At 45.6% G+C, this 25,955-nt stretch overlaps 1 protein-coding gene across 1 annotated transcript; it reads right to left on the bottom strand.

The window, feature by feature from the left end:
• Nucleotides 1-25,404, bottom strand: LOC144808001 (uncharacterized). Its single transcript, XM_078673570.1, has 2 exons — nt 25,337-25,404; nt 1-3,483 (listed from the first exon to the last, which is right to left on the bottom strand). Exon 2 carries the CDS (start codon nt 2,836-2,838, stop codon nt 1,450-1,452), a length of 1,389 nt encoding a protein of 462 aa, XP_078529696.1. The 5' UTR covers nt 2,839-3,483; nt 25,337-25,404; the 3' UTR covers nt 1-1,449.
• Nucleotides 25,405-25,955: the final 551 nt, after the last annotated feature.

Below are 25,955 nucleotides of genomic sequence, written 5' to 3' on the forward strand. Positions count from 1 at the left end.
CTAATTCATTTATGTCAGTTGAGGCAGGGCAGGTGTGCTTTTCCACCCATAATCTACAGTGATGAACTAGAGGGTGGCATGGGTGAGCCAGAGGGTGGCATGGGTGAGCCAGAAGGTGGCAGTGGTGAAACAGAGGGTGGCAGTGGTGAAACAGAGGGTGCTGTGATGAACCAGATGTAGAAACAACATGTTCGCGACCGTTGCCACCCGAAAAGTAAGTTCCCGTTTGCGAACTGGTACAAAATCCTCGCGAACTGGCAGAAATCCTTGCAAACACAAAAAAAATAAAAAATCCGCAAATTCGCGAGAGTTCGCGGATTTTGCGGATTGCGAATCCGTAAATACGCAATTTCGCGGATTGCCAATTCGCAAAATCCGCCCATGCTTAAGTAATACATACATTTTACCAATGAAGCTTCCATCTCCAGAGCCCTGACAACATGTCCACTTTGGGTGTGTTGGGTTTAAAGGTTTTATCACTAATCACACAAGTTAGCTGAAAATACCGCTGTTAGTCCCAGTATTGTTCAGTGTTGCTTTTACAGGTAGTGTGATCAGATGCAATTGAATGTTTTTCTTTGTATCTCTTCTTCACCAAATAAAAATCAAGAATGTTTCTTTTCTTTTAGTCCACAATGTGCTCGTCTCCCATTGTGTATCCTGATACATCATGTTGCTTTGCTTTGTGTACGGAAGTGAACAATCTCTGAACACAAACACTTTTATAACTCTGCAAATACTGTTTTCTGTTTTTCTTCTTTACTACTAGTCCAGTCTTCTATAATCTGGTATTTCAATGTCCCACATAATTTGAATTTAATCTTTTTCCGTAATTCATTCCTCTCATAATACTTGCACTGTTCAGCTCTTGTCTATGTCCTCCGATGGGTCAATATTATTTTTGATGTTCTTAAAATCTTTTCGGTTTCTCTGCATCCCTAGGATTATTTCCATTGAGTTAAGTGAAGCAGTGTATTCACACAGGGTTGTGTGGGATCGAACATTGATAAAAGCCCTTCACACTTTCAGTGCCCTTCTATGTTTTCCCCCGTATGAGTTCGCTGATGGCTTTGTAGCTCTGATAATCGACTAAAACTCTTCCCACATTCATATAACTTGAATTATTTTTCTCCTGTGTGAGTTCGTTGATGATACCTTAATGCTGAAGAGAAGTGAAAACTACTGTCACATTCACTACAATTATAGGGTTTTTCCCGTGTGCATTCGCTGATGTGTTTGGAGGTTTGATAAGTGACTAAAGCACTTTGCACATTCACTGCACTTGAATGGTTTTTCCCTGTGTGTGTTCGCTGATGAATCCTTAATGTTGAGTAACGACTAAAAATGCTTTCACATTCATTGCAACGATATGGTTTTTCCCCTGTGTGAGTTCGATGATGTGTTTCTAGATTTTCTAATTTACTAAAGCTCTTCCCACATTCACAGCATTTAAATGGCTTTTTTCCTGTGTGTTCGCTGATGATTTTGTAGGTGTGAAGACTTCCTGAAGCATTTTGCACATTCACTGCACTTGAATGGTTTTTCTCCTGTGTGTGTTCGCTGATGATTCCTTAATATTGAAGAGAAGCGAAAACTACTGTCACATTCACTGCAATGATAGGGTTTTTCCCCTGTGTGTGTTCGCTGATGTGCTTTGAGGTTTGATAACCGACTAAAGCTCTTCCCACATTCACTGCACTTGAATGCTTTTTCTCCTGTGTGAGTTCGCTGATGATTCCTTAATGCTGAAGCGCTGCGAAAACTACTGTCACATTCACTACAATCATAGGGTTTTTCCCCAGTGTGTATTCGCTGATGACTATTTAGGTCTGATAACTGACTAAAGCACTTTGCACATTCACTGCACTTGAATGGCTTTTCCCCTGTGTGTGTTCGTTGATGACTTTGAAGGTGTGATAATCGACTAAAGCTCTTCACACATTCACTGCACTTGAATGGTTTTTCCCCTGTGTGTGTTCGTTGATGTCTTTGTAGGTCTGATAAGTGACTAAAGCTCTTCACACATTCACTGCACTTGAATGGTTTTTCTCCTGTGTGTGTTCGCTGATGTCTTTGAAGACTTGATAACTCACTAAAGCACTTTGCACATTCACTGCACTTGAATGGTTTTTCCCCCATGTGTGTTTGCTGATGACTTTTTAGTTCTGATAACTGACGAAAGCACTTTGCACATTCACTGCACTTGAATGGTTTTTCCCCTCGGTGTGTCTGATTATGTCTTTGAAGGTGTGATAACCGACTAAAGCTCTTTGCACATTCACTGCACTTGAATGGTTTTTCCCCTGTGTGTATTCGCTGATGTGTTTGGAGATATAATGAGTGACTAAAGCTCTTTACACACTCACTGCACTTGAATGGCTTTTCCCCTGTGTGCGTTCTCTGATGACTTTGAAGGCTTGATAACTGACTAAAGCTCTTCCCACATTCAATGCAATGGTATGGCTTTTCCCCTGTGTGTGTTCGATGGTGTCTTTGTAGTTCTGATAACCGACTAAAGCTCTTGACACATTCATTGCACTTGAATGGCTTTTCCCCTGTGTGTGTTCGATGGTGTCTTTGTAGTTCTGATAACCTACTAAAGCTCATGACACATTCACTGCACTTGAATGTTTTTTTTCTTGTGTATGTTTGCTGATGAAGCTTGAGTGGTGATGACAAACTAAAGCTCTCGCTGCAGGTGTATGATTCTTCTTTCATGGTTAGTGTCTGTGGGTCAGTTATATATTTGTCTACATCCCATGACTGTATTTCCTTCCTGATGGGCCAACATGGCTGATTAAGCATACACACTTTATATGCGTGCAGTATTTTGCACATTTGATTTCTGTTTTAACATTAAATGCAATAGCCACCAAATATTTGCCACACTCCTAATTCGTAGAAGGTGTCTTTGTAGGTAATTGTGCCTTTAGATTGGATTATGGCTATGCACGCTTGAGGGTAAAGATGTATCTTCCTTCTGACCGGTGCAAATTAGGACAGTCTATTGTATTGTAGATAGAAGAACTCGTCTTTCCTTTACCTGTCAGTTGTCTGGCTCCGCTCTGTTTGCTCTTCTCTGGTTACTGTTGTTTTTCCAGAAAGAGTTTACAATTCACCTAGAGCACGGAATGATGGCTTGTCATCATATTAGAAAACAGAGCACTGTGGTAATCTCACCATACAGATCCCATGATCAAAGTTGGTATTGGACACTTGTTTATACAGGAGATGGTTTGTTATTGTTGTTGCCTTAATTTTCTTAAGGTCATTTCTTTATCTTGTGGCGTGGAGGTGTACAGTTCGGCCTCTTATAATCACTGAACTGCCCTTGATGCTTCATCCAGGATCTGTCAGTTTGTGTCCAGGTTCATCTGTCGCCGACTGTGCTGAATACTGTAGCTCATTATTTCTGCTATTATTGAAGATTTACAGCATTCGCATCATTATTGATGGTCAATTCATACAGTCGAGGCTTGTTTTCTGTTGGATGTAAAGATATATAAAATTACTAAATTGAAACATATTGGAATTATAATTCACAATGTTAACTGGTTGTAAAAGACATTTCGGGGGAGATTTACCAAATCTCCACGCAATGCAGAGCAGTCCTCCCCCCGCAAGGCTGTGATGCTCGACAGGGAGGGAGCAGGAAAGCACCATATTTTCAAAGATATGGCTCTCTTCTTCCCTTTCCCTTGCGTTGCGCCAGCACTGATTACAGCGCCCCTGCGCCATTCACACACCTTAGCACAACAGCGCTATGGTGTATGTGTGTGAGCCCAGCATAGGTTTTTGTACAGGGCGGACACCCTTCCTGGACAAAATACTAGACACGAGGAAATACTTTTCGCACTTTGTATGTGTGTTGCAGATTGCAGCATGCATGCAAAGTCGGAAAAGGAAGGATAAATCAAAGCATTTCTCCTTCCTTTGCGCCTAGTTTAAAAGGGTGCAGTTTTTTCACGCTAAACCCAATCTACTGTATTTGGTAAATTGGTTTTAGCGTGAGAACCCTTGGGTGGTTGCACGGGAACGCCCATGCACCCCCCTTGACAGGCCATCAAGGTGTGAAGTAATGCGAAGCAGTGATATGTACTGCTTCACATTACTTTTACGTTATTTCCAGCGCTAAACAAGAGTAGGGCTGGAAAGTAAATTAGGAAAAAAAGATTTTGTGCTGTTTTGTGCCACTTTTGTGACGAAAATACGGCACAAAATATTAGTAAATCTCCTCCTTCTTCTTTACCGCCTTAAAAACTTAGCAAGGAATTGTTCATCATACACAGATATTTAACTAAAAGTTCTGTTGATCAGGTGACATCTTATTAATGTCTGAAAAGGAGGTGATTTACCAGCGTTTACAGGCTAACTTAGCAAAGTAAGGGCGCCCCCGGAGCACCCAAGTGCTCGAGGTATAGCTTAAGATAGACGCATATGGTCAGGATTTCATTTAAACAACAATAGAGTTTAAAAAATGAGATGGATCAGGCTGGGCTGAAAAATTTCCAGTAACTTTTTCATGAGGTATACAACAAAAGTAACTCCAGTCACACACTTCTACTCATTCTTTTCCTATTCACTTAAGATCATCTCAAATACCAACTCCTGTCTTTACCCGCTGTTCATAAGCCACCTTTGACACTTTCAACAGCTCCCTTGGTTCAAGCATTTCTGGTTTCTCCTAACTACGAAGATTGGAACATTATTGTCAGTTGAGGGGGTTTCCTATCGCCATAACATCTGTCCATCTCCCTGAAACTAGTGCAACTTACAGCGCTCGGTTCTGGCCCTGAAAGACAACTTTAATAAACAAGTCTTTAGTTCTTAGTAGATAAAGTTCTGTAAGATGCAGCTCCTTCCGGGGCTTTTGTGTCAAACAGAACAAGGGTTTCACTGTAAGGCCCATCCTTTACATTATAAGCGCAGATAAGGCAAACAAACGTTGATTCATATAATTTAATACTCAACGATATCAGTAATTTAGTACTTATAGAGAATCCATCACAACCAATAATTTAACTGACATATCCCCGCAGCAGATGTGTGCATATTACTCTTTTTTCCACATGGCATCTGGCATGATGTTGTCCGTTTGGGGCCCTGGATGCCACTTTGTGACTGGATGGGCATTTGGCAGAGCGGGAGGAGGTGATAGTTATCCACGGGTGATGCGGCATTTCTACCTTTCCATATTTCTCATATTCAAGATTACCTAATTTCCTTTCCTTCGGCCCCCCTAATGCCCTCTGGCTATGCACTCACTCTGTGGGGTTCATCAGAAGTCAGATAATGACCTGATAGTCACAAGGCCATGGATCTCACTTCTTCTACAACACTTATTGCCGACATAGGGCCTAGTTAGGAGTTTGTCCAATGGATTATTGCCTCAAAACTAGGGGTGGATGACGAATTCCGTTCTGCCGGCAGACCTCACAAAGTTTTGCCCACTCTGTTCCAAAAAACTCCACGAAGTGATGCAGAACAGAGTTTTTTTTCTCAAGCAGATTGCCAACGGTAATGTGACGGGTGCTTGTGAGAAAATTTAACGTGCTAGACCTCCTCCTGGTGAGATTTCCCATTGCGGGTGGTCGTGGCAGGTCGTGACCACTCGAGTGTAGAAATCTGCCATTCTCGTTGATGAAGTTGCCACTCGATTAGAATGTCAATTCGAGCGGCAGAAAGCAGCAGCGCCCTCTGGCACGACGCGTAGTGCTGTTCATGCTGATTTTACAGTGCGGGACAAAATCCTGGAGCAAAAAATCAGTAAGAGTGGCGCAACTTAGAAACGCTGCCACTAGCGGAAGTCCCCAGAGTGCAGCAGGTTTCCCTGTCACTTCGTGGAGTTAAGCGGAGTAAAACTCTGCGAACTACACCATGGCCTAATCAAAACGTGACAGATATCCTGTCTGCCTTATTATAATTGCCACAGGATGTAATGCATTTTTAATGGGGCGGGCAGGATACCTGTCACATTTGTGATGGAATAAACCATCCGCTGAAATCTAAATAAGGCCTTTAATGTACATTGTGTCCAATGTGGCTAACTGGGCTTGAAGGATCTTGTAGTTTGTGGGTCTCTCACTGCTTTGAGGTCACAGCCAGGCAGGACCTCTGTCAGCAGCGCCTTGTGCAGATCTTCCTTTCAGGCTGCGGGCTCTGTCAGCTACGCCTTGTGTAGATCTTCCTTCCAGGCAGGACCTCTGTCAGCAGCGCCTTATGCGGATCTTCCTTCCAGGCAGGACTCCTGTCAGCTTTGCCCTGTGCAGATCTTTCTTCTAGACAGGGTTTTTGTCAGCTGTGTCTTGTGCAGATCTTCCTTGCAGGGAGGGCTTCTGTTGCTTGTACCTTGTGTAGATCTTAAATCCAAGCAGGGGCTTCTGTCAGCTGTGCATTGTGCAGATATTCGTTCCAGGTAGGGCTTCTGACTGCTGTGACCTGTGCAGAGCGTCCTCCCAGGCTGGACTTCTGTCAGCTGCGCCATGTGTGGGTCTTCATTCCAGGAGGAGGGGTCTAATGTTAGTTGTGCCTTGTGCAGATCTTCCTTCCTAGGCGGGTCTTCTGTCAGCTGTGCCCTGTGCAGATCTTCCTTCCAGGCATGGCTTGTGTCGCTTGCACCTTGTGTAGATCTTCCTCCCAGGCGGGACTTCCGTCAGCTGTGACCTGTGCAGATCTTCCTTTCTGGCGGCAGTGTATTTATTTATTTTCATTTCTTTAGGTTGTCAGATGGCCTTTTGGCTTCACCATTTCCTTCGTAGTTGCCACTAAACGGATTTCGGAGACCAGCCTGCAATATGTCGAATTACGCTCCTCCACGCTGCTTTCACCAGTCCAGGTATTTTACCTCCTATCCACCACTCATCACCCTCACCTTGCCCAGTTCCATGCTACCACCGTCCACTCTCAATCGTCTTCACTGCGTCACCACCTTGAGGCAAAATCAGGAGCTCATCCCTGTGTCACCAGCTACCATTTTGTGTTTTCTTTTTCCTGTTCCCACGAGTCTTGAGGGATCGTTGTATTTTTTTTACAATTTTTTTTCTTATTGTCCTGCCCCGTTATAGTATTTTTTTTTTACTTCAGGGCAGGTTACTAAGTTCCTTACTCCTGCAATGGCTGCTAGCAACATTTTTCTCATGTTGCTGGTATCCAATCATAGAGCTCGCTCTTGCAGGAGTCTGACTCCCGTGGGAGAGAGATAGCCCAAGGAAAAGTTTGTTGGGCCAATCAGAAAATTAAATTTTTAAATTGCTGCTCCCAACAGTCCAGATATATTCAATTATTTTACAACCATAATTTCACAAAAACTTCTGAACAGATTTATACCAAATCATAAAAAGCACAATTAGCGGACCATGGTCTAGCTTCCTGCCGAACTTGAGGCAATTCCATTCAGCAGTTTATGTAGAAGTCTATGGAAAAAGCATGGGGATTTTGCATTTTGGGACCCCCCTTTTTTCTCGGCCATCGCCTGATGAATTATCCCCCAACTTTCTATGCAAAAACTAGTCAAAAAGGAGGACCTTTTTTGAAAGTTTGTGGAGATTCATAAAACGGTCCCAAAGTTATTGGCAAGACAAAAAATGCTTTTCCTAAGGAAGAGCAGAAGTAACATGGGGCCAGATGTAGGTAGGGTTTTACCGGTCGGTAACGGCCGAATTCGGCCGTAACCGACCGGTAAAAGGAATTTGAGATGTAGGGGGCAGAATCGGTAAATTTACCGTTCGGTAAATTTACCGATCGGTAATTTTACCGAATCTGTAAATATACTGGTCGGTAAATTTACCGACCGGTATATTTACAGAATCTGTAAAATCGATATGTAGGTAGGACTCTTATGAGTCCCACAAGGCCTAAGAAATCGGTATTTTACCATCAAATTCAATTTGATGGTGAAATACCGATTCAGGTGTGCATGCACATGTGTGCATGCACACCTGTGCCATATGACAGGCAGACCTGCCCTTAGGGCAGGTATGCCTGCCATATGGCCCCCGAACCTTTTTTGGGGGTGCTAGAGGGTGTCAAAGTGACACCCCCTGCACCCTTGCCAAAAATCGGTATTTACCGATCGGTAAATACCGACCGGTAATGCCCCATTCATTCCTATGGGCTTCAAAGCCCATAGGAATGAATGGAGCATTACCGGTCGGTATTTACCGAATCGGTAAATACCGACTTTTAAAGAATCGGTAAATCCACATCTGGATTTACCTACATCTCGGTACTTCATATTTACCGACTCTTAAATACCGAATCGGTAAAATTCGGTATTTAAGAGTCGGTAAATATGATTTACCTACATCTGGCCCCTAATGAACATAGTGGAATTACTTAAAACAAGCTTTGACATAGCCAATAGGTCTCGCTTGTTGGACCTTATAAGTATTTTGCCATGCAGCACATTATCCTGGGTGCTACACTATCTACTGTTACTTCATGGGCCAAAAACTTGCTGTTGGACACTAGCATAAGAGTCTAGCAAACAAAAAAATTGAAATTGTAAATCTTTTTTTTCTTTTTTTTGTACAAAGCATACATACAATCTTACAAAAACAAAACAGTGCATTGTGGATGATCATTTGCAAAGCCTGTAGGGTGGGTGGTTCATCTGGGAACATATAATCGTATAAACGTATAATCGTTTGGGAGCTCCCTGTAGCCTATGATATGTGAATCTAAAAAGCAGTGTGGGATTGCTTATATAGTCAAGTTTATCAAGGTCTATGAAGACGAAATCATCGAATAGATCTTCCATCTTGTCTATTTCCACTTTATGAAGTAGTTCCATTCCCACCTTGTCTTGGGTGACAGATAACTCTGGATGGTGTTGCAGTGGTTGTGCTGGTGCATATAGTGGCAATCTATTCGCTAATTTGCACATTTTCTGCCAGGCCAGATTGGTGGTGCGGATTGTGTTTATCTCGTGTTTGCCCATATGTGTGCGTAGGTGTGGTAGAATATTATGTAGTGGTATGTGTCATCATCATCAACTGTCGTGTGTGGTAGATACCTAATTGGGTGGTACCAGTAGTGCGCATAGTGTGCTTGTGCGCACAGGTAGTATAGTAAAAAAAATCGGGGACTTTGAAGCCGCCCTCTGAGTAGGGCAGAGTTAGTGTAGAGAGGTCGATATGCGCTGGTTTACCAGCCCATATGAGTCGGGTAATCATGGATGACAACCTGCGAAATACAGACGATGGCGGTGTGATGGGAATGTTGTTGAAGAGGTAAAGAGGTTTAGGTAGTATAACTATCTTAACAACAGCCATGCGGTCTGCCAGTGATAGAGGCAGTTTAATCCACCTCTCTACTTTATCCTCTAGCTTACTAGTAATCACACCATAGTTTTCACACACAACCACCGCAAGGTGCCGGTGATGCCAGATCCCCAAATATTTAATGGAATCTGTCTGCCATTCCAATGGGAATTCAGTCGGACAGGACCTTGTAGCGTCAGTTAAAGGTAGGATTGCTGATTTACTCCAATTTATCTGGAGTCCTGAATTAAATATATTCCCTAATTAGGGGAGATAGGTTAAACACGGGATCTCGGACATATAACACCATATCAGCAGCATACAGTGAAATATTCAAGGGGTGTTGCGGAAATTGCAAGGATGTGGTCTTGTGTCATTGCCTTATTTTACACGCCAGGGGTTCCAATGCTATGGCAAATAGAAGCTGGAATAATGGGCATCCCTATCGAGTGCCCCGTGTAATGCTTAACGTGTCCGACACATATTGATTGACCCGTATCCTACCTACCGGTCTTGTGTATAGTATTTTCATCCATTGTAGAAAAATGGGGGGTAATCCCATTTTTGTAATACTGTAAATAGGTAAGTCCATTCAATTGAATCAAACACTTTTGCACCATCTAATAAGACTGCAGCGGCTTGTAAGTCGGGGTTAAGCTGGTGTGATAAGGCAAACAGGGTGCAAATGTTATGGGCTGTGGATCGGTGTGGTATGAATCCAGATTGGTCTGGGAAGACGATGTTAGGCATCAGGGTCTGGAGTCTGGTAACAATCAATTTAGCAAACATTTTAGTGTCAGTGCTAATCAGTGATAATGGCCTGAGGAATCGCAATGGTATGGGTCCTTATCCGGCTTTAACAGAGCAATGATCATAGCTTCTCTTAAGGTAGGGGGCAGTATCTGTTTCTCATGGGCATCGCCAAACATCTCAACCATATGTGGGGCTATTAAATCAACATATGCCTTGTAAAATCCGATGGTGAAGCCATCTGGGCCGGGAGCTTTGCCATTAGGTAGTGTTTTTATCACGGTCGTTACCTCTTCTACTGTAACTGCTTGTGAAAGGTATTCCCGTTGGGAATCTGAAAGCCAGGCTATGGCCACATCGTCAAGGTATTGTAATATGTCCGGTGATGAAGCTACGTTACGTGAACTATATTGGTTTCTGTAAGTGTCCATGAAGGCTTGTAAAATACCTGCTGTGTCATAGAGTGTATAATCTAGAAGATCTACAATTTTAATCATGGTATGTGTGGTACGCCCTGTGCAAATTTTATGAGCTAATGTTCTTCCCGGTCTACCCCCTTCTCCATAAGATCGAGCCACGCCATGTTTAGCGACGTATTTAAGTTCTTGTTCAGCAAACTCTTGGTACTCAGAGATTACGGTACGAATCTCTCCCAGTATGGCCATGCCTTGGGTAGTGTCAAATCGTTGTTCTAGGTCTTTAAGTTTTGTTTACCGCTTTGTGACTTGTCGACGTGTATCTTTAAGTATGCACCCAAATTCATGAAATTGTAAATATTAACAAGCATTTGCAATGCAATAGGTCTCACATTTGCCTTTCATTTATGTTTTCAAAACCAATATGTAAATAAAAGGCATTGTCATTTACAATGCCAAATGGTTCAAATTCTCACAAATGCGAGACCTATTGCATTGGAAATGCTTGTTTTAATTGACTGGGGGCAGTGGAAGGGTATTAGGGGCAGAGGGGGGAGGGGGGAAGAGTTAAGTTTAAAAGGTAAATGGAGAGGGTCGGTTTAAATGAAAAGGGCTGTAGGAATCCTCACCGATAAATTACAAATAAAAACGTAATTTGCATTTTAAATAACAAGCATTTGCAACACACGGACAACGGGAGAAATAACATGAGAGCAAAGCAAATGGGCAGCCTGTGAAGATTTATGTTGTGAGGGCTGGAAGTGAGGGCCCCCAGAAGGGAGACTCCGAATGCAAAGCGCAGTTTTTTTTAAGTGTAAGTACTTGTCCTGTGCTGGCTGGTGCTCAGGGAAACAAAAGAGAGGAAGGGGTAAAGGATGGCGGTATGGTGGGAGGCTGACTGAGGGAAACTGAGATAACCCACCCCTAAACAAAGCTAATGCATTTGGAGAGGCAATGTGACATGCAGACACCTCGAGTATTAAAAGCACAGAGTAAGAGCTTAAATAGGTGGCAACAGGTTTTAATAACTTAAATAGCGTCTACTTAACAGAGATGACAGCACCTTGTAGTGTAGTTTATATTTCCTTCATAGGCTCCCCACATTGGAATAATATACACTATACTTTTGTCATAGGACCGAGGTCAGTATGCCTCTATCGAGTACATTAAACTTAATTACTTGTAGTGCCAGCTAACTCAGAGATCACTAGAAACTTCTTGAATGAAGAGAAGGGATTAGTTTCTGACAACCGCATAAACATGACAAATGTGTTTCCACTTAGAATCTAAATAGTTCTCAGAATCGTGGAAACAATAGATAACAATTTCACTCAGTGAATCGTGCAAGCTTCATTTCTTCAGAGTTACACAGAAATAGATAGACGGGCGTATCAATAAAAGAATTTATTGAACAGTCTTATTTCTCGTGCAAGAGATATGATCCGTCACAATCGTAAGACGGAATGCTAAATATAATACGTACAGCGTGAGCAGTAAGAAGAAATAATACTGCAATAGCATGGTTTTTTAGCTATGACATATATTCCTATACACATACATACATAACACAGGCTAAATTGCTTGTCTGGTGCTTCTAAATTGTTCTACCCCACTGTACCTAACCTAAGTGTAGTACGAGGTAAGAAGTAGGTGCTGTTTTATATAGTATAGCTAGCTATAGTTTTGTATTGCTAAGAGTCCCTCTAGGTTCCAGTATGCTCCATACCTTAGAATGAGAGCTGTTGGAATCTCTTTCCGGGTCTCAATTTCTAACACTCCACGAAGGGAGTCAGAAACACTGAAAGCTGGATTCTCTGCGAGCAGGATGACAGCATCTGGTCAGTGCGTCAGGTGGGGACTCTAATTCCTTCCAAACTTGCTGTGGCGAGCCATATCGAGCTGTGTAGCCGAGCCGTGGTTTGCCAGGGTAAGTGAAGGTATATTTATACCTGGAAGGTGCTTAGGAATGCTAGCATTGACGTAAAGTCGGGCAGAGGAACATCATGAATGAACCCCTAAGGAACAGTTGTGCATGCATAATAAATGAGTTCTTGGAGAAATCAATAATCCAAGCAGGGGAAGTCCCAATGGCTTAAGAGTCTGGTTTCTAAGAACTCGTTGTGACGTGGGATGGACGGATGTAGGTGACCATGCCTGTATTTGATTAGCATGGCTGATGCCTAAATCAGGACTGGGATTCTATGCCTAAATAAGGGAAGTGAGAGTTGTGCCTATATAAGGACATGATTCGGGAAATCTATGTACGGGTATCTAAATCTAAACACAACAATCTCTGTAGGGATCTGTTGAGGCAGTAAGACTTTTATAGCCCTGCGGGTGTCCACGAGTGCCAGCACTTCATGGTGGAGTGGGGACTGGGAGAACCCTGGGAGCGGAGGGAGGAGGCAAAAAAAGCTTCAAGGAGCACGCTGCAGCGTGCAAAACATAGGAAAGGGCACTCTTCTTTGATTGACTGTACTTCTTTTACACCAGCTTTTGCATCGCTCTCCCTAAGGGAGAACACGCCCACTCCTCCACCCGCTCCCTTGGCTGTAGCCATAACTCTATTAGAGAAGTGAAGTCCAATGCAAGTGTCTCAAGCCACTGGACACTCTGATACTGTAAGTTGTTACTTCGATTCTCTTCCTTTTAATCTCAATATTTTAAGATATGTTTCAGGAGTCTGCAGTATATAATTTGTAACTGCATGGAAGGCAGGGTTGCAGAAAATGGTAACCAGAACCATAGACAAAGAAAATGCCATTGCCAAAAACCTAAAAGAAATTATTTCTGCATTTTTACACACTACAGATGGTAATTAACATCAACCCCTTCACTGCGGCGGCTATTCCGCCGCAGCGCTTAGGGGGAGGCGGGGCCGCGCGGCGGTCCCGTGCTCGTGACGGAACCGCTCCGTCACGGCCCGCGGGTGAGCTGTGCTTATGACGGAACGGTTCCGTAACGGCCGTGCCTGCCTAATAGAACCTTCAGCGCAGACGCGGAATTCGCGCCGCGCAGGCGCGGCTAACGGGCCGCGATGGAACCGTTCCGTCACCAGCACAGCCCACCCGAGGCTCGTGACGGAACGGTTCCGTCAAGAGAATGGGAGGGGTTAAACGCGCTGTGATAACAAGTAGAGCGCGCCGAGAGCCCTTTTATCTACTGAGACTTACCCTTGAGCAATGTGTATGATTTCAGTAAAATAAAAATGAAGCAAAAATCAAAAGATTTTATCAATATTTGACGTAAAATCTGTGTGAAATATTAGCGCCTCGTCAGGGGTAGAAATCGCTATATAAACTTAAATTCAGTGCATCTTAACTTTTGGTATTATGTAAGAGACGTATTTTAAAGCCCACCAATTTTTCCCAAACATACTCAACAGACATATAAATGCCACCGCAATCCATGGACTAGTGCGAATGGCAGAAAGGCTGGCGAGAGGTTGGCTCTGAACTCCCTTCTAAGGTGGCCAGCTGTCTTCTGTAAGCATCACAAGAGGTCATTACGCACAGCCCTGCCTCTCAGCCACTTTGGCAACACCTCTTAGTCTGTTTGCAAAGCTTAGAGACACTAGCCCGCTTATTTCATGGCAGCCTCTTCGCGTGGCGCGATCAACTCTTTCTTCAGAAACATCAGGTATTTAAAGTAAAACAAGGAATCGTCTGAAAATGTGCAACTCACATCTAAATACTATAAAAATCTCTGTGTGTCTTGTTCGTCATAGTATAAGCAGTCCTGTCAAGCGTCACGCAACTGGTGTGACACTCACGCATATCAGTGCGGTGATCCGCATCACCGCACTGAATGCATTTGTCACGCATTTTGCCACCTGTGCCAGCGGCGCGCCAGCAGCTCATGTGGCCCGGGCTCTAAGTTCTGAGTTAATGCTGCCTCAGCCTGCGCATATTGCCGACTACTGTGTGTGTGCCTAAACTGGAACCACAGACTGCAGCAGCTCTGAGCTGAGCTCTCTGAGCGGCGCCGCCGCGCTACAATGTATCTCACTGTTCCCGTTGCCCTGGAAACTTGAGTCTGCAGGGGGGCCGGCCGGCGCCCGGCCTGCCCGCAGTCGATACAGCCTCAGAGCTGTCAATCACGGTACCATGCGCAACAGGGCGCCAGGAATTAATCCGGATGTGCCGGCCAGCCTGGGATACCGTCACGTCCGGAGGAAGCAGGAACTAGGAAAGCGGCGGGTGATTTAGAGAGAGACTACTAGTGCAGGCAGCAGGGTGCGGGCGGCGCGCAGTCCTCACTCGCAAGCATGGCCACCCGCCGCGGCCCCCTGTGCAGCCCCCCCCCCGCTAAAACACAGAGGCTGAGAGCAGGGTCTGCAGCGCACCTGTGGCAGCGCGGGCGCCGCAGCCTGGTAGCTCAGCTGAGCCGGCCGCCGACACAGGACACCGCTCTGGCCGCCACCGTGACCAGGAAAGAAAACTGCGAGGGCCCGGCGGCGGTGCCCGGCCGCCGCGGCAGGCAGCCGCCCAGCTCAACAGAAGTAAGGGTCAGCCGACTTCATTATGGTTTTATTTCATAATTATGCATTTGCGCGGACTGTTTACCCCGGGACGCCGTCAGCGCTTCACAAGACAGTCAATGACTTTGTCTGACATGAATTAAAGGAGAAAATTACAAATTACAACAAAGCAAAACGTTAATTTATAATTACATGAGGCAAAATAAAGTGTCAATCGTCAGCAAACAAAAATACACAGCAAACCGTGAAACGCGGTGCTTAATATTACAGGAGGAAAAAGTGGCATGCGTGCAAGTATAAAAACGTGTAAAGTAACAAGTGTAGAGCCTATAATAGTGTTCTAAATGGCAGATAGGCAGCAAGCACTCAAACACAAATAAGAAACGCGGCAATGGTGTCACTTGTGCAATCTGAAGCAAAGAAAATGTACGAGGTAGCAAAGTGTGTTACAGGGAATAAGTGACGTGTCTGTGCATGTTACAAAAGAGTACCTAGACACAGGTAGAACTACGATAATACTGCAATAAATGGCAGACACGTTCAACAGCACAAGAACAAACATTACGTAGGCAATGGTGGCACTCGTGCAAGTGTCTAAAGCAAACAAAATGAAGGAGGTAATGTTCTCTGTGTATTTGTAAACTGTTGCAGCAATTTCTGGAACCGCTTACTTTTAGTTTGACTAGTTCCACCTGCAAGTGCGAAGGTGTCGGGGAATCAATCGGCCCTTTTTACTACACGACCCTGCCTCTCCCCTCAGGTGCTGTTATTCAGAAACAAAGAACAGCTTCTGCCGAATCCCTGTCAGCTGTTATTAATTTTACCCCTACCGGCTAGTATCGAATGCAGGCGATTTGGAGAAGTGATGACCTGGGGATTTCAGTGTAAAGCGGCAGCCAGGAGAGTATTACTGGGCGGCCCCTCACTGAACTTCCAGGACAGCTGCAGGCAGCCCTATCACTGGGTGGAGGCCGTGGGCCATGCGGCAAATGGTCCTGGAATCAAGGCCTCGCCAGACCTCAGCCTGCTGTGCTGCAGCCAGCCCTAGCAGGCCGGAGTGAGGTGCCACCCTTCTGCAGCTTCCCGGACACACAAACATTATGACTCATCTGCGACCAGACTGCAGCCAAGTGAAGTAGGTATCATATCGATATTTCGGTCCTGGTGCTCCATTTCCCTGATGCTGCATTAATACCCAGTATGTACGTAGAATCAGTTCGATTTAGCAGGAATGTTCTAACAGGAAAGATACACTTTTGAAGGACAGAAGTAATATTCGCAATCACACACACAAGACATGTCCACTTTTGTTCTTTATTTTGATTTCATTATTTCAAATAATGTAATAGCTGCATATGAAATCGTATGCAGCTCAATCCTATTTAGGTTCACAGTTTGAGGTCCACGGATGGGCTGTTAATTCTGCCAACAACAGCCCCATCCCCCACCGAGTAACCGACACCGGGGGTAAAGGGGCGAGGCGTTACAGTTCGATTACTAGTGGGACCCACACAGTCCCGATTCAACAGTAATTCTTAATTTTCCCACGGACTACCCTGCAGAGGTTTAAGCAACATAAATCTCCTTTTTAAATGCAACATGTTGGCAGTACATTTTTGGGATCTTGTAATTATCACTGGGACTTTATAAATATTAACCGTCCCGGCAGAAATAACTTATTATGGGCCCTTGGGCATTTCCAGCGAGTTCAGGGGTAGTTTCTGTTCATTATTGGAACCTGGGCGAGGCGGTTGAATTATAGTGCCTAATTTGAGCAGGTGGTGAATTCCAACACTTAATTTTAAGGAAAGGCACTTATGGGCTTATGCAGTTCAGCGCTGGTTCGATTGATGGTGTAGGTTGTGAACTGGGGGCGAAAGCAACTCTTAGCCTCTATGATGCCCAGTACCTGTTTATTGCCCTCGCTGGTGCCATATTATTGTTGTGTCTAGTTACCCTCACAGACGCCTTGCCATTGTTCCATTTTAGGCCTTATTAGCCCCTTTGATGACAACTCTGATGCTAGTAGTGCCCCCTCTATTGTCTAATTAATGCCTCCTCTGATGTCTCATTATTGTCCCCTCTGATTCATTGTTATTGCCCGCTCTACTCCCTATTAAAGCTTGCTTTGATGCCTTCTTATTGGCCCCTCCGATGTTGTTATTGCCCCGTCTTAGGTCCTGTTATTTCCTCCTCTGATGCCCTGTTATTGCCCCTCCCCAGCTCCGGTTCTCTGCCCGGTCCCTGGTATGTTTATTTTGAGGACTCTGGGCAGGCATTTCAATGATGGAGAATGGGGGTGGGGCAAGAGCAGTAAGGAGTTTTTAAGGTTGCTAATGATGGTGGGGCAGTTAGTTGTTGCAATGAATGAAATAGATTTTGAATGTAATTTAAAAAAATGAGAGGAACCACAGTACTATGGAACCTGATGCTCACCAGCTTTAGAAATCTGAAACTCTCCTATGGTGGAATTGGTGGTCTAATCTAGGGGTTTCAATACATGGATGCTGATTTGATATTTTGTCCCATACACGCTTTCTTTCAAACTTCTCTTGATAAAATGTTAATAAAAGAGTCACATGTGATAGACGTAAATACCACTAATAAGTAGAGTATAAACATAAACATGTAACTGGTGTGCATGCTAAAGACTTGGCAGCTGTGTGTGTTAGTCCATCTCTTGATGCGTTGTACTTAGCAGGGCTGGTGTCATTTCTGATATTGATATCTTTCCCTCGTCTATAATGGTTGATTGATTTTGCTCGTGAGAAAGTGTCACTCATAGTCGTTGAAATGTCACTCATAATTACACTGAAATTATGAAAATGTCACACATGGCAATTTGAAACCTTGGCAGCTATGTATAAGACTGCAAAAAATGAAAGGAAATCATCTCTGACTCGCTGGAAAGCACTCCTACGCCTCGTCAGAGGTAGTACGAGCTATATAAATAAAATACAATTTCCTTGAGTGATGGGGCGGGGAGGGTGGAGGGGCTTGGATTATGGCAGGGCCTAGGTTACGCACCTGAATCCCATGTTTAAAGGGTTGGCTGCAGTTCTCAGCCTGCCACGGTAACAGTTGTGGCCAATTAACAGCATCAATGTGAGAGACTGACTAGGAGTGGGGTCTGCCTTCCTGGGTGCAGTGCGCAAACAGCATTTAGATGGCAACAAGTGTTTACCAGAGCGGGCAGAGTTAATTTAGGCATCTCTCTTAAAGACAGTCAAGAAAGGTGGGAGGCGAAGAGGGTGCACGAGGAACACCAGAGAATATATGTGAAAGGAAACACTGAGAAGCAGCCGACAATAATGATACCGCTATCTTCTTCCCCATGGCGTGAGTGCGCGCCAGCAGGAAGATCACCAGAGACAGACAGACAAATGGAAGAGTGGTGTGTGCACATCTCTTCCTGTTTTTCATAGTGGGATACTTTTGGCGCATGCGTATAGCGTAAGTTAGCGCGCGCATGTTACTGCGCACTATTTTTTTATAAAACAATTAGCATACCGAGATTGAAGTTAGGCAGTGTTGCTTCCGCTTTAAACAGAAGTTATGGATCGGATCAAACCCCAATAGTAAGTACACTACCAAAAACAAGCATTTGCAATGCAATAGGTCTCGTATTAAAGAAGGTTTGAGCTGTTGGCTTTGCAAATAATAATGAAACACCAATAACTCAAACTTTCAGTAATGGGAGACCTGTTGCAAAGCAAATGCTTATTTTAAATGAGCAGCAGCCACATCCTGACCAGGCTACTCAAGACACACTTGCGCCCTTCCAACCACCGACAACAAGCACTGGCAAAGCCAGCAGGTTACGCCTTTACAAAATGCATTGGCTCTGTCAATTGTTTTACATATTACACAGCACTACAGCTGCTGCGCAACATATCTCATGGTAAAAAAAAGGCACTATGACGCAGTCAATGGTGTGCGCATCATAGACCTTTTTTTACATTAAGCCATGTTTCACAGAAGCTCAACTGCTATGCAATATGTAAAAAAGTAATTGCCAAACCCAATAGATTTCATATAGGCGAAACCTATTGCCTTTTGCCGATGCAGGTTTTTCAAGTTGGCAGGTATGATGGCCTGAGTGAACTTGTTCTCCCTTTCAGCAGGAAGTCACTATACCGGAGGAAGGGCTTTAAGTGGAATGAAAAACCTTGTGATGGCTCCCAGAGGGACGTGGTCGATGTAATGAAGGGTGTGGCTTAACAACCCAAACTGAAAATACGTGCTCGGCATAGTGTGTCGCCCCACTGGTATTTTGCTGCTTCGCCATTCCATCCATATATAACAAGTAACATTACATCTACTACAAGCCAGGACTATTGGCTTTGTCAATGGTTGTTAGTTGCATAAGATAAATATGCAACAGCGATGGCTTCAAAGCTTGAGGGGGAGCTGCTAAGGGTGAGAGGGGGCTGCGAGAGGTGAGAGAACTGTAGCTGGTGTGAGAGCGACGCTGCGAGGGTGTGATGGGCGCTGCGAGGGTGTGATGGGTGCTGCGAGGGTGTGATGGGCGCTGCGAGGGTGTGATGGGCGCTGCGAGGGCGTGATGGGCGCTGCAAGGGTGTAATGGGTGCTGCGAGGGTGTAATGGGTGCTGAGAGGGTGTGATGAGCACTGCGAGGGTGTGATGGGCGCTGCGAGGGTGTGATGGGCGCTGCGAGGATGTGAGAGGCGCTGTGGGGTGGTGAGAGGGCGCTGTGAGGGGTGCTGCTGGGGATGAGAGTGGCGCTACTAAGGGTGAAAGGGGCTCTGCTAGATGTGAGAAAGAACTCCAGGTGGTGTGAAAGCTGCACTGCTTGAGCGAGAGAGGGCCTGGTGGGGGTAACAGATGTGCTGAAGAGGGAGCGAAAGGGCACTGTAGTAGACAAGCAGTAATTCGGGGGTTAGAAGGGTAACACAGGGTTCGGGGACGGGGGCTGCAGGGGGCAAGGGATGCCCTGCAAGGGGGGAGAGGGGACATTGCTGGTGGGAGAAGGGCACTGACGTGTGCCTGGGAGCTGTGCATGAGAGGGGATCGCTGCAGACTTCATCGAGGGCATTGAAGAGGGTGAGGCTGGGGGCACTACCACAGAGCGGAGTGCCATGGCAGTGGCTAACAACAACAAAAGGATGGAGCTGATAGTGTGATAAGTGTGTAAACGGGCGCTCCTCTGGTGTGAGATTGGATGCCCCCCGGAGGGAGGCCGGGCAGCGCGTCACTGGTTGAAGGTGTAACTCGGGGAGTGATCAGAGGTGCGCATCTGGTAGTGAGCCGTCACAGTGAGATCTTGAAAGGAGTGAGTTTGTATGGGAGGGGAAGTCCCTGTCTACCGGGACTGTGTGTGCACGCGTGTGGTTGAGGTGTGAATAGGGCGCACACTGCAAGAAGTCACTGTGGGGAGAGTGGATGTGTGCACGGGTGATAGTGAGTGTATGGAATCACCGAGTGAAGGTTGCATCCGTGCAGGTGGTGAGGAAGCAAGGAGAGGGTGAACCAGTGTGTGTAATGACTGTCTGCTGGAAGTCTGTGTGCAGCGATGAAGGGCTGCTCGTTGAAGGTGTGTGCAGCGTGATTGTGAGGGGACTGTGAGTGCAGGTAGTGTCTGAGAACAACTGTCTGCCAGCAGTGCGTGATACGTCACCGATGCCCTGAAAACGCGCTGGCGGTATATATATCGCTGTGACACCCCTCATGGAAAGTGCGTGCAAGGCGCGTGTCTTCAGAGAAATGTGTGCACCGGGAACCATTGTGCAGACGTTATATCAGAGGGAGTGTGTCAGTGAGATTGTGCATAGAGAGGCTTCTTGCAGAAAGTCACTACAACAAAGTGTGTGCAGGGGGAGTGCGTGTATGGGGGTCAAAAGTTAAGAAGTCACCACAGCCGATTAGGAAGTCACTGCAACAAAAGTGTGTGCAAAGGGGATCACCAGCTAGGTAGCCACTAGCCACTGCAGGGAGAGTGCGTGCAGGGTGAGTGCGTGCATGGTGAATACCAGCAGATAGTGTGATAAGTGTGTAAAGCGGCTGCCATCTGTGGGTTCTGCCCCGGTAGCTCGCGCGGTTTAATGTAACAGGCCATTGGCTTTGAATAGATCCCACAGGCTTCCCAGGAGCGGGATACACTTACAGGGGCAGATTTAATCTTCCCTGAAAAATCAGTGGGATGCCAGTGGAGCATAGGACAAAGAGGCGCGAGTGGTTTATAGCCGCTGCCAAAAGGACCACTGGACATAACTTCTTTAAACAGTATATGTCCATCTTCACCATTGACCCAGTAATGCACACCAGAACCGGAGTCGTCAAGGACAACTGTGGCAATCAAACCACACACACACAGGTATCTAGGTAATCCATAGGATTGCTTCTGTTGTGGGGTGGGAAGGGGGAATTCCATAAATCTAATGCCATTTGAATATAATTAAATTGGGGACTTTACTGTAAGGAAAATAGTACTTCAAGGAAGTAAGCGGCCACTAAGGCATTTATTCCACACACATGTTTATTTGTTGACAGGAAAATACACTATGCAAAATGTTTCAGTAACTGACAGCTTTTGGTTAAACCTGGGCAGAATCATTCAAATTCAAACTTTGTTGACAACGAATTAGAAATGTATGGTTGTGTGTACAGCGCCCTAGGCCATAGGGGTCCACACAAAAGCTTCAAATTTAAGTTTTCTAATGTTACTAAAAAGACCATGAGACTGAAGATAACAAGCATTTGCAATGCAACAGGTAGCGCATTTACACGAGTTTAAGCTATTGGGATTGTAAATGACAAAGCATTTTATTTATGTTTTGAAACCCAAAACATAAATAAAAGGCATTGTCATTTACAATGCCAATAGCTCAAACTTGCGTAAATGTGAGAACAATTGCATTGCAAATGCTTGTTCCAGTTTGTTGTGTGTCCAAACACCCATTTGGTAGCAAGTAGCAGGTTTACCCCAACTGCCTGGTATTTAGTAAACATCAAATGAATCGCTAGTGGGCTTCCAACTATCAGGGTCGCACTGACATAGAGAATATTTACGGGCACCAAAATAAAAATGCTCACCATTAGTGAATAGCTGAAGAAGTGGCATCTATAATCTAACTGTAATGCACAGCTATCGTACAAAAGGAAAATAATAATAGACTACTGCATAGAATATCTGTGCAATGCAGTAAAAAAAAGTACATAGATATGCAAGTCAGATTCAGAGAGCACTATATTCATTCTATATCATGCATTACAATATTTTAGCTTTCTCCCACTGGAAACTTGCTCTGCCCAATGAAAGTCAATGTTAACATGTTCCCCCACGTTTCATTAAAACTCTCCCACATTGTTGTACCAAAATACATTTAAGACTTCTTTATTCATGTACATGAGGGTATACGCTGCTCATGTGTGTGCTTATATTACGTGAATGACGGTTCATTACCATTAAAGAGAGGCATAATAGATTTGCAATGTCCCTCTCTGTGACATTACTGCACACTGCCTATGCTAATTAACAAACCCTGCCCCTCTGAAACCTATTTTTTGTTTTGTTTAGGGCTCGTGCCCCCAGTACTTTTCATTTTTGTACTTGCGGTTTGCTGTTTTCAGTATCTGTATGGGCTTAAATATACAAAAGTGATGTTACTACAATCCTTAAAATAGCAAATGTGTCACAAATTGTGGCTTAAGCGAGGACGGAGGGACAGGGGACTGATTAGTTAAGTGGTGAATAAATACACCAGCCTCGTCACACTCACACTTCCTTGAAGACTTGACAAGCCTGTCTGCTCAACTGCGACCCCTTTTTGAAGAACATGGAAATACACATGTAGCTGGGGTGGTCGCCGGGAGGATCTAGATCAGTGATACTCAAAGTACGGCCCGGGGGCCGCATAAGGCACTTCATGGCCTTTACATGCGGACCCCCGGGCAGCAGCAGCACTGCGCTGCTGTTTACTCGACTCAGCACTAACATGAAAAAGAAACGTACATATACAGCAAACACTTATTTAAAGGTTCATTGCAGTTAGGAAAATGAAGTAACAAGGCCTTTAACTTTAGGAACACCTTTATTCTTAAGGGCAACCACTAGATATACATGCTTTGTTTCCCCATCCCAGACTTTACACCCCGCTGGTATCAGTGCGGCCCTCGGTCACACCACAGACCAAACTTTGCTGCCTCCGGGAAAATGTTTGTGAGTACGCGTGATCTAGATCAACAAAATGCGGGAGTAGTTAGACAGGAGGATGAAACAGAAGCTTGCATCTCTAAAAGGCACAAACAGGAACCAATTAAAACAAGCATTGGCATAGCCAATAGGTCTTGTCTTTGGGACCTTATAAGTGTTTAGTCTTGCAACAGTTGATGTTGTTGCAACAAGGATATTGTGCTGGATAACTAAACACTTATAAGGTCCCAAAGGCGAGACCCACTGGCTATGCCAATGCTTGTTTACCTGATGGGCATTGGCTGACTGCTACCTGGTAACTGAGGCCCTAGTGAGGTTGAGTCATATTTGGGGGAGTTTTAGCCTCATCAGATGATGCTGTGCAGGCCCAGGCCCAGGTGCAATGAGGCGCAGTCGGTGCTGACTGGGAGTGCGTTCTTTCACTTTCAATTGACGGGGCTGCCCCCCTTCACTCTGGTGAAAGCCACAAACGGAATTCAAGTCGATCTTCTCACCACAGACTTTTCAGGTGAAAAAATGTCAATGTTTGCTGAGGCCTTGAAAAGAGCGACCCAACTCCACGAGTGAGGGCCAATGAGCATTGTTGGGACAAAATATTCATGCCTGAGGATCAATGCAGACAACAACACGAACCCGGAGAACTTACGGACCACTCCACTCTTTTTTCGTAACAGCAATAAGCCGAAGATTCAGGGCAAGCGGATTTGCTTGCCCATGCTGACCGACTGCACACCCGGCGGCGGACTTTTCTACCCCTCACGTTTCCTCGACGCTTCGGAATTACTCCTTTACGCGTCCGTCACATACTTCTCACACCCGATTAGGACCGGGTTGGAATTATCATCGGTCCGACGATACTGCCTTCAACTTAAACTTCCACAGCCCTGAAGAGTCATGGGTCTACCCCGTTATTGACGAAACACGTGTCGGCTGGTTTTCTTTGGTGAAACATATACTCTCACTGGACAAAATAAATACTAAACAAGACAACAACATTGGAGTTCTATCTCATCCTTTCATCAAATGATACATAACGTACCTAGGAGCTAACTCAGGTTGTGTGCGCTTGACTTTGCTTACATATATATAGAAGGTGGAGTTCTTCCCCCCTCTTTTTTCAGAGACTAAGGTTATCTCTGACCAAGAAGCACCAACCACCTGAAATCTCACAACTACCGGAGGGAAGTATAAAGACGGTGGTGACAGCTCTTGTACTTTCACGCATCGACTACTGTAACAGTCTTTTCCTCGAGGCACAACAGGGGGTGCTCAATAAACTTCAGGTCCTACAAAATGCGGCCGCCCGCCTTATTGGGGGGCTGCCCAAGTTTTCCTCAGTTACCAAGGAGCTGGAGAAGTTGCACTGGCTCCCGGTGCGGAAGCGGATTCTGTTCCATGGCCCTCTGCATTGTCTTCAAGGCATTACATGGTCTTGGCCCTCGGTGCCTTCAGGATCACTTTCAATGGTACAGACCAGGCAGACAACTTAGGTCGGCCAGTCTAGGGTTGGTTAAAACGGCTCGGATCAGGAAAGCGCGTTGGGGCGGAAGGAGTTTTGTTAGAGGAGCAGCGCTGGTGTGGAACTCCCTCCCTCTTTCCCTTAAACAGAACGAGAATCTGCTGGCATTCAGAAGGGATCTGAAAACATGGCTCTTTTCCGTCTAGTTCTCGAAAATTCCTTCCCTGGGAATTATCACTTCAGCGCCAGGGCACCGACTGGTAATAGCGCGCTTTATAAGTGTTACAATAAATAAATAAATACCGTCTTACTACTACCTGTAGAGCGCCATCATTTCTGAACACTCCCATAACCCTTCGCTGAATTTTGTGCTGCCTGGTTACTGAGGCCCTAATGAGGTTGAGTCATATTTGGGGGAGTTTTATCCTCATCAGTTGATGCTGTGCAGGCCCAGCCCAGGTACAATGAGGCGCAGTCGCTGCTGCCTGGGAGTGCGTTCTTTCACTTTCGATTGACGGGGCTGCCCCCCTTCACTCTGGTGAGAGCCACAAACGGGACTCAAGTCGATCTTCTCATCACAGACTTTTCAGGTGAAAAAATGTCCCCGTTTGCTGAGGCCTTGAAAAGAGCGACCCAACTCCAGCACTGAGGGCCAATGAGCATTGTTGAGACAAAATAATCATGTCTGAGGATCAATGCAGACAACAACAACAACAGATGAGTCCTTAAGAGCAGGCTCGAGACCCTCCAGCCCCAGACAGTCTTTCCACCTTGCGACCTCACCTGGTCGGGCCTCACCTGGGGTTTATTTCGGGGCCTGGGCTCTCTGCTGAGCCCGAGTGCAGGACTGAACCATGAGCGCGGGGTGAAGAGCCTTGGATTAACTGCGCATGCGCGGAGGACAGACACCTCTCCCACCAAGGACCACGAGGCGCCTCGCGACACAGCAAACGCTGAGATTTCAGGGCAAAGCGTCTCGGGTTGGTTCCTCTATATTGGGGGAAGTGTCTTTGCTCTGCGCAGGCGCAGTGAGACTGAGTATCTTCTGTCCAGGGCAGTTCACAGGCTGCACTCCGAGCAAGGCCCTAACTCGGCGATAGAAAGGGATGTCTTCGCTCCGCACATGCGCAGCAGTGACGAGCAGTCCTGCGCGTGCGCAGCCGTGAGACGCCATGTTTTGGTCGCGCGCTTGTGGCTCGGCGTGAGCGTGCGCGTCACTCCGGGGGCAATAACACACCGGGACACACTCCTCACAGGCATCCGGGCCCCCAGCGTGCCCCCACCTCTCCCCCAGGCCCTGCAGTCCCCACTGAGCGGTGCACAAGGAGAGGTGAGGCGCTCTAATCCCAGTTTACAAGCTCCATTGGTACTATACTCTTTGCGCGTGCGCAGTTGTTACTCTTCTACCCGCGCGCTG

Source organism: Lissotriton helveticus, chromosome 1_2 (genome assembly GCF_964261635.1).
Source record: "Lissotriton helveticus chromosome 1_2, aLisHel1.1, whole genome shotgun sequence".
NCBI classification, from domain to species: domain Eukaryota; kingdom Metazoa; phylum Chordata; class Amphibia; order Caudata; family Salamandridae; genus Lissotriton; species Lissotriton helveticus.

Bases quoted from the DNA above. Each gene is read 5' to 3' on its own strand.
- LOC144808001 (XM_078673570.1), bottom strand. From the start codon at position 2,838: ATGTGCAAAATACTGCACGCATATAAAGTGTGTATGCTTAATCAGCCA.